General features: G+C 45.8%; 1 protein-coding gene and 1 long non-coding RNA gene across 7 annotated transcripts in view; one reads left to right on the top strand and one right to left on the bottom strand.

Moving 5' to 3' along the window:
* The window catches only part of KCTD15 (potassium channel tetramerization domain containing 15), a 46,836-nt gene that overhangs the window by 29,479 nt on the left and 4,176 nt on the right, over positions 1-13,181 (top strand). For all 6 annotated transcript variants that reach the window (XM_042027684.1, XM_042027683.1, XM_042027686.1 and 3 more), the window contains exons 3-4: positions 2-146; positions 7,775-8,080. In XM_042027684.1, the coding sequence (XP_041883618.1) occupies positions 2-146; positions 7,775-8,080 (451 nt within the window). The remainder of the gene's footprint in view (position 1; positions 147-7,774; positions 8,081-13,181) is intronic.
* LOC121664400 lies at positions 3,028-11,829 on the bottom strand. Its single transcript, XR_006016001.1, has 2 exons — positions 11,425-11,829; positions 3,028-3,180 (listed from the first exon to the last, which is right to left on the bottom strand). It is a non-coding gene; the product is annotated as an uncharacterized LOC121664400 (long non-coding RNA).

Genomic DNA, 13,181 nt, shown 5'->3' with positions numbered 1-13,181 from the left:
GAATAAGTCGTCTGTTTAATGGCACAGAGCCTATTGTCTTGGACAGTTTAAAGCAACATTATTTCATTGATCGAGATGGGGAAATTTTCAGATATATATTAAGCTTCCTAAGGACGTCTAAGCTACTGCTCCCAGATGACTTTAAGGTAAGGAAAGCTATAGTCTGCAGTCTGTTTTTTCCTCCCATTCTGTCTTTTTTTTTGGTGCGGGTTGGTTTGTGTGCTTGACCTAAACACACTTAACTAAATGTTGCTGTTTATTTGTTGGGATTTTTAGTACTTGTGTATTACACCAGGGATGCTGTTATTTAATAAATGGACCAATGGTTGTCATGGATACCAAGAAAAGTTAAATGATGACGCTTATGGCTATCAGTTTTTCTAAACTAATTGTATTTTCTCGCATTTTTAGCTTATTTATCAGGGTATAACAACAATTAAGAAGCAACATCAGCAACTTGAACTTAGCAGGGTTTAATGCTCAGAATCTGAAAGAAATGTTTTAAATTTGATACTTACAGGACTTGAACTGTGTAAATATTTTTCTTGTTGGTATAAAAAAGAAACACCCTTAAACAAGCCCGTTGGTTTGTGTCAGACATAACCAATGCAGATACTTTGATTTCAGGAAGTAATCTGCTCACAGTTAATGTCAAAATATTCTTGGGAGATGGAACTGACTGAGGGCTTTTTAAGGAGCAGGACATGTTTTGTATGAAATCGTGGTGCTGGTTGTTTCTTTGCAGGCCCTGATTGTTTAAAGGCTCTCCTCTTAGCCTTGTTTGTTCGGCTTTGCACTTACGAAACTTCCAACATTGTCACCCTTATGTATGAAAATTAGAAGACAAAAGTGTCCAAACTGTAGATGACAAGATTCAACAAAAGCACTTATTCCAGGATGAAATGATGAATAAATTGGGATGGCAGATGGGGATCTGCTCAGTTAGAGGACACAGAGCATTGCTAGGAAGGAAAGCTCCTTGCTTTCTCTGAAATGCCATTTCACTTGGTTGTACTGGCTGGGCCACAAGATCACTTGGTCAGTTGTGACTGAGCGAGTCCAGAGTGGTGGTGGTGGTGGCGGCTCTTGCTTTGGAGTACAACTGGTCCTCGTGCTGCAAACCCAGCCATTCTCACCTGAGTTAGGAGTCTGACCCCACTGTGGGAGGGTCTGCAGCTCACATCTTGTCCCAAGGCAGGGGGAGGTTTTGGCAGTTCTGGGTGGTTTGGAGCTCCAGCCCAGAAGGGCTGTCCTGAGCACTGGTGTTTCTGGCGAGTGGCAGATGGGCTGGGGAAGCTGCCCCATGGCTTGGGGTGCTCTGGGATGGGGTGGGGGGAGCCAGAGCACTGAGGGCTGGGTGGGAGAAAACTCTACAGAGAAATGGGAGAAAACCTTTGTGTAGTAGTGAAGCTAAAGACCAGACCAGTCCCAGGGGTCATAAGATGGATCCAGTAAAGGTGGTGGATGGAGAAGTGGGAGAGGTGCCAGAGAGATGCTTTAGCAGCAGTGTTTTGGACAATCCAGTGGGACAAGGTGTGAGAGGAGAGGGTAGGAGAGAAGAGAGAGGTAGTTTGAGCTGATCATGGCCTCGACCAGCATCCAGATTTCAGAGGTGCTCAGTAGCAGAACAGGCAGGATTTGGCTGGAGCCTGGAGGGGAGAGTGCCCGTGGATGCCAAGGACTTGTCTGTGCAGCGAGCCCTGGCAGGGCTGGAGAGACTCAGGGAGCCGGCGCTGTGCCCGGGCTCAGGCCGCTGTTCCAGACCATCCCTTTGCATAGGGTTAACTGGGTTTTATTTAGTTCCTCTCTGGGAGAGCTTTAGAGCAAACCCCAGGCTAATGAGGGCTCGAGAACAAAGCAGAGCATTGCTAGGTAGGGAGTAACTAAATAAAAATGCATAGAAGAATGCGCTGTAAAGCTATATTAAAACTGCATTGTAAACGGATTTGACTTCACAGAAATCGTGTAATTTTGCCAGCATGATTAAAGTGACAGAAGACAATAATCAAAGGCAGCAAATGGAATCACTCGGTGTTTCTAAATGCAAAACTCTATTTAAGGTATAAAACCTGACAGCTTTTCCAGTGAGACTTGCATTAAATGTTCTTTATGTCAAACAAAGCATTATCAAGTGTTTTGAATATTTATTAGTTTTTACCCCTTAATTTAATCAAGCAGTTTATTAGCCTCAAGGTTTAGCCAAGTTGCTTTTCAACTTGAATTGCTGCTCAGATGGTTATTTTGGAAAGTTTGGAATGTAAGTACCACACCAGCATTATTGTGTTTGCTATTTCAGTGTTGTTTTCAGACTTAGTTAACACTGAAATGCAGAGAAAGTGGGGTGTGTGTTCCGAGGCTAGTGATTCTTTATTATCAAGTCTGAGTGGTGTGTTTACAGTGAATATTAATTACACTTCCAACCACGACTAAGCCAGAACTTGAAAGTGTCTCCCAGGTCTTCCTGCTGAAAGTAGCACTCTTATGGTTCTGTAGGTTTTCTGGGCTTGGGAGATTTTAAGCCACATGAAGTGTGCTGAGGAGTGACTGTAAGTGTTTGGGCTCTGCTCTGCAGCCAGCCTGTGCCACGCTGGTGATGGTGCACAGCCTGTAGCTGCTTCCAGCTCCCTCTGCCTGCTCTGCTTCAGTGTCCTGTCTGTGGGACATGACACCGTGAGCATCCTTCGGCCCTGAGCAGGGCATGGGGCCAGCACCCCCAGCTCTGCCACACTGCTGGGTCAGGGGTGGCTGCCACAGGAGCTGCTCCTCCTCAGGTGCCCAAATACTCCTGCCTTGGTCTCCTCCACCATCAGAGGGGCTTCCCCATGACATCATGAGCAGCATGTGTCCCCTTCACTGTCAATACCAGGACCTGTTGTACCTCCTTGTTTGAGACTCACTCCCTGCTCAGAGAGCATCAATCAAAAATAGACGTAGGCAATGTGTGTCTGTCTCAAAGAGGGGAGGAGCACAAAGGCTCAGGATGTCTGAGTTTTATGTGGATTACAGAGATCACTTGTAACACCAGAGTGACAAGGCCACCACTCTTAATTTATTAATACAGTTAAAAAATTAGTGTGCTTGTATCTAAAGTCTTCTCAAATTGACCTCTGGAAATGGTGCAGTTGTCATCATAGAAGTGAGCAACTTTCTTTCATAGCCAGGAGTCAGATCTTCACAGCACTAAAAATATAAGAGAAACATGGAGTCAGGATGACAGTTTGTTGTTTCATGTAATAAAGAATAACAAGTGAAAAATGGACAGAAAGAGCCATTTCAGCCTGTTCAGGAGTCAACATTAGGTACAAAAATAAACGATGTCTTTGGTACTGAGAGAACAGCATCAGGTCCGTGGGACACATGGTCTCAGTCTCTGCTGGCTGTCTCTGCCTGGAGTAGCAGATCTGTGCCGACCCACTGGCACTGACATCGAAACAGCAGCACAGCTGGCCTTGGGGTCACACCTCCCATCTCCTCCCCAGGAAGATGTCACCCTTGTCAGAGGTGACTGCAGAATTCAGCCATGAAATCCACCACAAAAAAAGCTTTTCTACCAAGCAAAAAGCAGAAAATTATTTTGTGGAAGGCAAAAGGCTGCATCTTTGAAAGATCTGTTTGTTTCCCATGAGATCTAAATGTAGGCCAGAAGCTGTGGCTGGAGAAAGGCTGTGTGCATCCTGCCTGCCTATCTGCTCTCTTTTTCAAGTGACCTGGCAGAACTTCCCCACTAGTTCCTACAACAGCCTCAAGAAGTTGAAGACTTGTGGTACTATAAAGGCTTTTTGTGGTACTTCACAGAAAAATTAAAAGCTGTACTGTTTATCTCCCCTTTCAGGCTATCAAAGAGCACCCTGCTTGTGACTGTCACTAGTGGTGGGAATCACCTTTGGAGTAAAATGTGTTTCCTAGGCTAAACAGCAGCAGCTCCACTATCTATCTTAGTGCTTGGCTCTGGTACTGCTGTTGGGAGCTGGGAACATAGGGAAATAATCCTTAGAAGAAATGGGAGATGCCTTAGTCCTGCAGGACAAGGAACTCTTGGATTTTGTACAAAATCTGCTGTGGAACGCTGCCTGCTGCTCAGCAGCCCTGCACTGACACCAGGCTGGAGCCTCTGTGAAGAGGGGGCAGTGTCCGTGTGCAGGGATCAGTGCTCGTGTGGGATCAGTGCTGTGCTCTGGGGCTGAGCTGCAGTGCACCTCTGTGGAAATGTTGTCATGCAGTTCCTATGGCATCTCCCTGGTGAGGTCTCTTGTGGGTTTAATTCTTTACTTTTTATTTACTTTACTTTTACTTTTAATTTCAATTTCATATTAAACTTCAGAAAATCTTCAGGGTGAGATTTGATCTCTACAGTGCAAGGGTGGAAATACCTATGTCAGTATTACCTGAAGCATTCAGTGCAGATAGTCCAGAGCTGGGCTCTCCCAGTCTGGTCACAGACAGACAGTATTCTGAACAGCATATAAAACCTGAAGGAAAAGATTGTGGGCTTGTTGTGTAGAGCCCATGACAGCACAGGATTTGGAGAACCGAACCCCCATGCTGTGAGCCACTCATTCTGTGCTCCTGGCTTTGTGAAATCCTCTTCCCTCCCTAAACATACTGTCAGATTCCCTCACGAAAGGCCAGAGATGTCCCATGAGAGGAGCAGAGTGGGGCGGGGCAGCCTTTGCTGCTGGTGGCTGTCGGCAGCAGTGGAGTGGGGTCACACAAGGTGTCTCTTCCCAGCACTGGCACTGGTGGACACAAATTAATTTCTCTTGCCTAGAGAAGACACTTTTTTATTCCCTCTACTTGTTACTGTGCTACAGCACAACAAATTCCCTTTATTGGCACTGCCTGACAGTAGGTGCCCTGATTCCCTGACATCACCTCTTGGCACCAGCTCACCTCAGTTCCCCGGGTCTGTTACAGGGCCCTTCTTCAAGTGCAGAGCCCTTTCCATATTTGTGCTCAACCCAAGTGTGGAATCGACACAGGCATGAGAGTCTTACTTTAGAAACAAACCCAAACACCTTGGCTCAACCCAGGCCGTTGTACCAGGTGCTCACCTTGTCCCACAGAGCATGTGATGCTCCAGCACAGCCCTGATTTCCACACAGCCATCTGAAGTGTGGCTGTATCATTCTGGGAACAGTAGTGGAAGAGCTGTTACATTTGAAAGCAGGTTTTATTCTCACAAAATGGTATCAGAATGTAAAATTTTTCCTGTTCATTTTAGGGCAAATGACAGCTAGCAAGAGTCACTAAAAAGCTGCAGTTGATGGGGTGGGCTGAGTTGGCTGTTGGAGAAGTAGGGGTGGTGTGATCTGGGTTTTGCTTGGTTTATGGCATTGCAGTTTTGGCCCGAGGGTGCAGGACCATTGAACTCCTGTGATTCAGGGTACTGTCAGGCTAGTCCAAAGCCCAGTGAAGGCAGTCAGAGACTCTGTAATGTAATGGGCTTTGCATCCAGCCTCAGGAGCACCGTACCACTCTCTGCTTTCAAAAATGAATGACTGTTTTTTCTACTGCTGTACCATCTCTTCCAGGTTTTACTGTTGAGTTTTCTTAGCACATATTCACTTGATTGATTTTACAAATAATACCTTATTTTATTTTGTCCATAAACCCAGATATTCTAAAACTGGTTTTTCAGGACCTACTGAAAACAGCAGATGACTTTCCATTGCCCTCAGAAAGCACTGGGTACTCCTGTTCACTCTACACCATTACATTTTTCCTTAGCATTGCATGTTTCCTTGCTTGAACAAGCAATCCATGGCACCAGCAGATGCCCAGGTGAACATTTGGCAGGCCACTGCACACACCTCTGTAGTGAACACAGTTAGGTGGTGGACTGTGCTGATTCAGTGTCCTGCACAGAGATTTCAGAATTTTTTTTTTAAACTTAGGCCACTAATCCCTATAGGTTTAAACTGATCCCCTGTTCAGTACCCAGGGAGCTTCACTGGTGCTCAGAGAAAAGCAGTAATGGTTCAGCACAGTGCTGGTTTTGGGGAAGGGTGAGAATACCTTCCAGCAGAGGAAGGTATTCTCTGCCTTTGGGGCTGATGCTGTCCTACCTGAGACCAGGTAGTGCAGCCAGCCTCCACACCTCTTTGCCTGGCCTGTTCCCAACACTCGTTGTTGGTGGTTTGCAGCATGCTCTCTGCATGATTTCTTCTTTAATCTTCTGTTGTTTTCCATCTTCGAGCTGTCCCGCGAGAGTGTTGCCCTCATTGCTTCCCACTTGCTCTTATCCCTCTTCTTCTGTCCTTCTTATCCCTCCTCTTATCCTCCAGTCCTTTTTTCTCCCTTAGCCGTGTGCACATTGTCCCAACCTTAGCAGACATCAAAGAGATGTAAAGGATTGGATGTCCCTTTTGTAAGTCGATCACCTTGCCTTGTCACTGTGAATAATCATAGGTCTCCAGGCTGCAGGCAGCCCTGGGGTGAAGGAGCAGCTCCACTACCGGTGGGTCAGTGGTGCCAAATTTGAGCAGAGCTAACTGCTTTGGTTCAGTAATACCCTGCAGCAGCAGATTTTACAGGTTAATTCCAAACCACTATGAAGAGTCGCACCTTTTTGTGCTGTGTGTTGATTGGCCTTTGATTCCCCCTCCTCCCCGAGTCCTGGGGCAGCAGCACACCCGTTATTTTTCATGTAATTTTGGTGCCCATTTCTTGATTGCTTCTTGTCATATCATTCTTTCCAGTCCAAATTATTTCAGTCATTTCAGTCTTGATTTTTCATTTAATTTCATTTGTGTAGAACTGGCCTTTGTTCCGCGTGTTGACCTCCAGCACACTCCACAAAAGCATCTGTGGTGCAGCATTTGCATGTGTAAAGAGGTGCAAGAGCCAGGAAAGCAGACACAGGTCTTTGCAGGGAGGAGCTGCTGCTGAGCCCTTGTTGCTCCTCTTCCCTCGGGAGGCTGGAGGAGGCTGTGGGGCCAGCGGGAGCAAAGTGCCCACAGGGGCCTTCTCCCTCGGGTCCGGGGATGCTCACACCCTTGGCCGCCACGTGCTCTCACATATTTCCACTGAGGTGGGAAGATCTGTCAGAAACCGATGAAACAATCACTGAACTGGGAATTGGATCAAATTGGGAATTTGAATTGCCCAAAGCCCAAGTGAAGTGATGGACAAATGGCAGGGAAGAACTGCTGCTTTTAAGCCGTTGGAGCAACAGCTGAGCTCCCAGCCAGCAGGATGGTCACTACCTCCATATAATTTACCAGGCTCCAAAGTACGCTTTAAATACATGAATAGTCATGAGCTGCAGGGAGCAGCTGAGCCGCTGTAGCTGAATTTCAGCCTCAGCAAAGGCAGGTGAGAAGTGAAGCTGAACTGACAACTCCATCTCGTATCGTGTGCGAGAGGCGACAGCGAAGCCTGAGATCTCCTGTGAGATCAGAGTGATCTGAGGCCATTAAGTGGAGGTTAGGGCTCGGAACATCTTCTCTTACATCAGTAGGCTTTGTTTATTGCAACCAGCTATTTTGATTTCTTAATCCAGGAGTAAAGCCTTCTGGCATTGAGCTTGTGGGATAATAAATGAAGAGGTAATTCAGTGCAGTGGGAACTTCTCGATCAGCTCAAACAGATTCAACACTAACACCATGTGGTTTTCTGTAGAGGTGTATGTGGGTACCTGTTGCCTTTGCTCTCTTGCTGACAATACATAAGCCTAAGTAGGTCAAACAGGAACAATACTCATTTTTAAAAGAGAACTATAACCATTTCTAGTTTCTCTCTCTCCCACTCTTTTTTTTTTTTTTTTTTTCCCCAGGACTTTAATCTTTTATATGAAGAAGCAAAGTATTACCAGCTGCAGCCAATGATTAAGGAACTTGAGCGATGGAAACAAGAGAAAGAACAAAGGAAACATTTCCAGCCTTGTGACTGCTTGGTTGTAAGAGTGACTCCAGATCTGGGGGAAAGAATTGCATTGAGCGGGGAGAAGGCTTTGATAGAAGAGATCTTCCCAGAGACTGGGGACGTCATGTGCAACTCTGTAAACGCGGGCTGGAACCAGGACCCCACCCACGTTATCAGGTTTCCCTTGAATGGATACTGCCGGTTGAACTCCGTGCAGGTAATGGCCTTTCCGTGCTGCCTCCTCTGGTGCTGGGGTGCTTTTTCACTATGGCTTGTTCAATTATATGCAAATTATTTGCTTCTGCCCAATTACTTTCAGTGCTTATAGTGCAAGAAAACATCTTTCTGCCTGGTGAGATCACAGTCTTTCAGGTTTTCCTGAGTCTAAGCAGAAAAATACATTTAGATTTTGTGTATGTTAGTGCCATGCTGGCCTCATAATGGTGTTATACTGATAAATGCTAATTTTTTTCATCAATGTATAGCCTTTGGCAGTATTTTTTTTTTCCTCCAAAGTGCCTCTAGGAAGAATGAGAGAGTTCCAAAAACTACAAAAAAAAAGTCTCCACACCATTTTATAGAAAATGCAACAATGTGTAAATGCATAATTTATGTCTCACTCATAATTAAATGATGGTGCCTGCGGGATGGACTTAAAAAAATTGATCTCTGCACTTTTTTTTTTTTCCAAAAGGATGTTCTATAAAAATTGCCCAGAGTATTTTAAACAAAAATGTATTTCATTTTATACTCAGAGTTTTGACATTAAGTTTAAAATTAAACATCTGAAACAAAAGAAGATAACTGGACAGATAGGTAGATGGCAGCAGGAATAAATACGTGGTCTGTGTTTAGGCAGCAGCCTGTGGGCAAGCAGTGCCATTTCTCAGGGATCACCAGCACTGCAGCCAGAGCTCTGCTGGTGTGGCTGTCCTGGGGCTGTGGGGAGGAACCAGGCGATGGTGCCGTTAACTTGGCCTTAATTAACACGGGCAAGACAGAGCTCTTGGTTTTTGTGTGTATTCCTCTGGAATATGCTGCAAATACTCATGTTAGGGGAAGTGAAATCAACCTAGAGGGGAGTATTTCCCAAGTTACCATCCTCTGCAGATGGGCTGTGGCTGCAGATGTGAACTGGGCTGTGGGAAATGCCATGGTTGTCTTGATAAAGTCCCCTGTGGGCAAAAACCCACAGAAGAGCTGGTCCATGGACCAGGCCGGCCAGACTGGCTGGGGAGGGAGGTGCAAGGGAGCACGGGAGGACAAGAACCTGGAGCTCTTGTACCTGTGTGGTTGTTACACATCAGGCTCAGGCACCCTCTGTCTCCCAGGCTGCCAAGGGACATCTTCAGGGGAGCTGCAGTCACCTGCATATGTAGAGGTGGGTGGAGTCATTTTCAAAACGTGACCCTAATGGTGGCTCCCCCACTGCATGGGCAGCATTCCCCGTGGGTTTGGGTGCTTTTTGGTTCAAGACTCCCAAGTGGTATATTTGGTTGAACTTCACCAGGCTGTGGTTAATTTTGCACAGTCCTTACCAGTTTCACACTTGGCAAGGTTTGGGGTGGGTTTGGCAAGGCTTGGGGTGGGTTTGGCAAGGTTTGGGGTGGGTTTGGCAAGGCTTGGGGTGGGCTGCCCCAAGCCCAGCGGGCTGGGAGTGGTCAGAGGCAACTCTATTTGCTGGCAGTGGGACAGGGAGATGTCTCCATTGCTGTGCTGGGAGGAGAGGGAGCAGTCTAGCTCAGGTGAGTGGGTAGGGAAGAGCATTTGTGTCCCAGCCACGCTGTCCATGGGATCCTGCTAGATCACACAAGGAATTAGAGAAACTGAAACAATAAAGGGTCCCAGTGAGCCACTGAGCAGCTCAGCACTGGCTGGCCAAGCTCTGGATGCCCACATGGTTGAGCACTCAGCTCTCTTTTATCCAGAGTGGTGTAACTCGTAGGATACATGTGCTACCTGAATAGTAAAACACTAATTACTGTTACTATTTGAATGTGTTTGAATTCAGTCAAAATTCAGACAGAATCAAAGAGTCTCTTTGCAAGTTCATGTTGTGGAAAAAATTTCTGTCAAAGAGTCTACAGTATAAGTAATACTATTAAACTACATCATTTTACTAAATTACATCATTTTACTATATAATTAATAGAAAGTGTTTTCAAACACTTTCTGGAAAATGATGCATTTCTGAGACCAAAGGCTGATGAAATCAGCAGCTAATTAGCATTGGCTCTGATGAACTCTGGTCAGCACACAGGCACTGCCCTTCCCCCTCAAAGGATTTTTTTGGCAAAACAATATTAAGTCAAAAGTTGGAAGTACAGGGAGGCAAATGCACAGTCTTAAGGGAGATGGGTAGGGGTTGGAAGAGCAGAATTGCTTGCAAAGAATCCCAGAGAGCAACACAAGAAGCCTGTCTGCTGTTTGCTGAGGTGATACATTATTTCTGTCTCCCTAGGCTCTGCTCAATGTATTTGGTAGCACAACTGCAATATTTATAAATTTTTTTCCTATATTTGGAAAATATTTTCATTAAATGCTTTATATCAAGAACTGTGCATACAAAACAAAGAATGTCAACACCTATTAGGCAAAAAAAATACAGTAACTCCTAATTTTACAGCCATTTGTAATTATATAGAGGTATATCAACTCCTTGCAACAGGGTCTGGTGGGAATCATGAATTTATCTTACAGAAAATTCTGTGATGCTGTGAATGTTGAACATTAAGTCTTCATAATTAAGAATGTATTTGTTAATATTCTGCAAAATTTAAATGAAATGCACTAAATGAAAGGATCAGGTTTCCATTTGGAGAACCTTCCAATAAAATCAAATGTGCTTGGAATATTGGAAGACAGCGTATATTAAATCCTAGCACAAATCCTCTGTTTAATAATGTGCATGTGTCCCTGTACATGGGAGAGTCACAGCTGATACTCAGTTTTTGGCATATTCTCTTTGGAGATTTTCAGGAAAGTAGCTCTGATTTGACTCAGAGATGGTCACTGCTTTCCCCCTGTCTGTACCTTACCTTCAGAAGAAATAATGTGTATAGAGTCAAATTCTCCAAATGGAATTTAAACCTGTCCATGTTCAAAATGCTGTTCAGTCTCATGCACAGAAGCACTGAAAGGAGCCTTTCTGCCTAGACCTGAGCTCAGCCTCATCCAAGTGACACTTAAAACCGCAGTATTTAAACATCCTCAGCATTGTTTACAGGATTTGGCCTGTTCTGTTTCTTGCTGAGAAAATTGATGATCCCAAGGTTTTTAATGCCAGATTATAGCCTGCAGTCTGGTCCTTCCAGCACGTACTGAGCAAAAATGAATCGCTTTGTTCGGTGTGTGGAGCTCTGAGGTGTAATGTCTATCTGGACTGGGTGTTTGCAGAGAGAGGCTCAGTGAAAAAGAATCCTATTTTAACATGCAGCCTTCCATAGCTTTGGTCTGAGGCAAGCCAAGGGCACCCCCCTGCTTGTTTTGTCTTACAAGCAAATTGATTTAAAAAACTTTTTAGTGAGGATTTTGAAGTCCCGTCTCTCTCAGAAATCTTACCTGTCAATCCTCTGTTCCACTCTCCAGTTCAGTGGGAGAAGCCTCCTTTCCCATGGCTTGTCTCTCATCTTCATCCTGTCGGGGCTAGGAGCAGTGATACATAATACAGGCAGAACACATTCCAGCCTGTGAAACAGCAGCCTGCTGGTGTCTTATTCCTCCTTCCGTCTCAGACTCCTCCTGCCTTCCTCTCTGAGGAGGAACAGTGTTGGTATCTGCACCCCATTTTGGAACTATAGGCTGCATACAGCCTGGACAAATAAGAGAGACGGAAGCTTTCTTTTTCTCTGTCTTAAAGGTATTTTATTAACCCGCTCTCCTGCCTCTTCTTTTCATCTCTCCTGGTTCGTTTTTCTTCCATGCTCTCATGTGCTTTTTTGATCTTTCAGTTCTACAACTTTCTTGCAGTGTAGAGTATGTAAAAATCAGGGCAAAAGTCAGGGAGATTTGGCAGATGGGACTTTCTGAGAATGTTAAGTCCCTGTGTCCCAGGGCCAGGCAGAACTCCTCAGGCAAGTTGATTTTCAGCAGACTCGGCATGGCTTAGGCAAAGCTCTGCTGGAGCAGCCCCTTTCCTTTGCCCGTCCTTAGAGCCAGGGTAGCAAAAGTAAAACGTTTTAGTTACCCCTGAAAAGCCAAACCCTGGATTAAGTGCAGATGGATAACACAGGCAGCCCCTAAAGAGGGATCAAACGGATTAAAACCAGCAAATGCTGCTGCCATGGTTTGCACTGCACTACGACACCACCTTGGACACAGCTGTCCTTCCAAAATCATATGTCTGGGAAAAGCAAAGCCAACACTCAGGCAAAAGAAGTGGTGCACTAAGAAATGCAGCGTAGCCTCGGGTCGGTGTGTGTGAGGGCGAGGGCAGTGCTCTGTGTGCAGCTCCTCAGTCGGTGTAACCACGGACGTGCTCACAGCGAAGCTGAGCAGAGACCAAACTCCTTCTGTAGCCTCAGCCCAGGAAAGTACGACATGAGTGTCTGAAGGTGGATGTATTGCTTCGACACCTCTCTAGGATGAATGAAAAGTTTGTAAAGGGCTTGGTCCAGGTCGCTGTGGGTGCAGAGAGGTGTCACACGGGGCTGGTGCTGCTGTGACCGGGATCCTCAGGTTTAATAATTAAAACCATCGGGTCACTTCCCTGTTCCACATGCTGCCACAGTGGGAGCCATACCCTGGGTGAGGCTCTTGGAGGACACTACAGGCTGCTCCCTTCGATGGCATTTATCAGTAGAGAAGAACACAGGAACCATTTTTCCAGGCTGCTGCCCAGGACTGAGGAGAGCCAGAGTGGGTCCTGCATTGTGACCTGCCCAAGGTGGATCTGGCATCTGCTCTCACCTGACTCTGGGAAAAGCCTGGTGTGTCCTGCTCTGCTGGGAAGCCAAATACCAACACACGCTCACACATGTGGAAACACGTCCCCGATCCCATTGCCAGGATCAGTATATCCTGGGGAAATGTGCTGTGTGACAGTCACAGAAATTAAAGTTGCCTCTGGGTTCCTTAAATTCATGCATCTAAATTGCACCAACTTTTCTTAAGGAGTAGAAAGAGAAAATACATATTTGGGCAGTACAGATTAACCTCTTTCTTGGGCCAGAACATTTCCCTGTTGTCCACATCCTGGCTCTGCATCCTGTCCCTGCCATGCTTTGCTCCCTTCCAGCGAGGGCAAACAGCTGTGATTGCCACGAAGATCTGGTGGATGTGTCATTCGAACTCCTAATACATTTTCATCTGCCAAGGAA

Source organism: Corvus kubaryi, unplaced genomic scaffold, assembly GCF_017639235.1.
Source record: "Corvus kubaryi isolate FWS band 111438036 unplaced genomic scaffold, C.kubaryi_AGA036_p1.0 37300, whole genome shotgun sequence".
Classification (NCBI taxonomy): Eukaryota; Metazoa; Chordata; class Aves; order Passeriformes; family Corvidae; genus Corvus; species Corvus kubaryi.
This window is presented reverse-complemented; position numbering and strand designations above follow the sequence as displayed.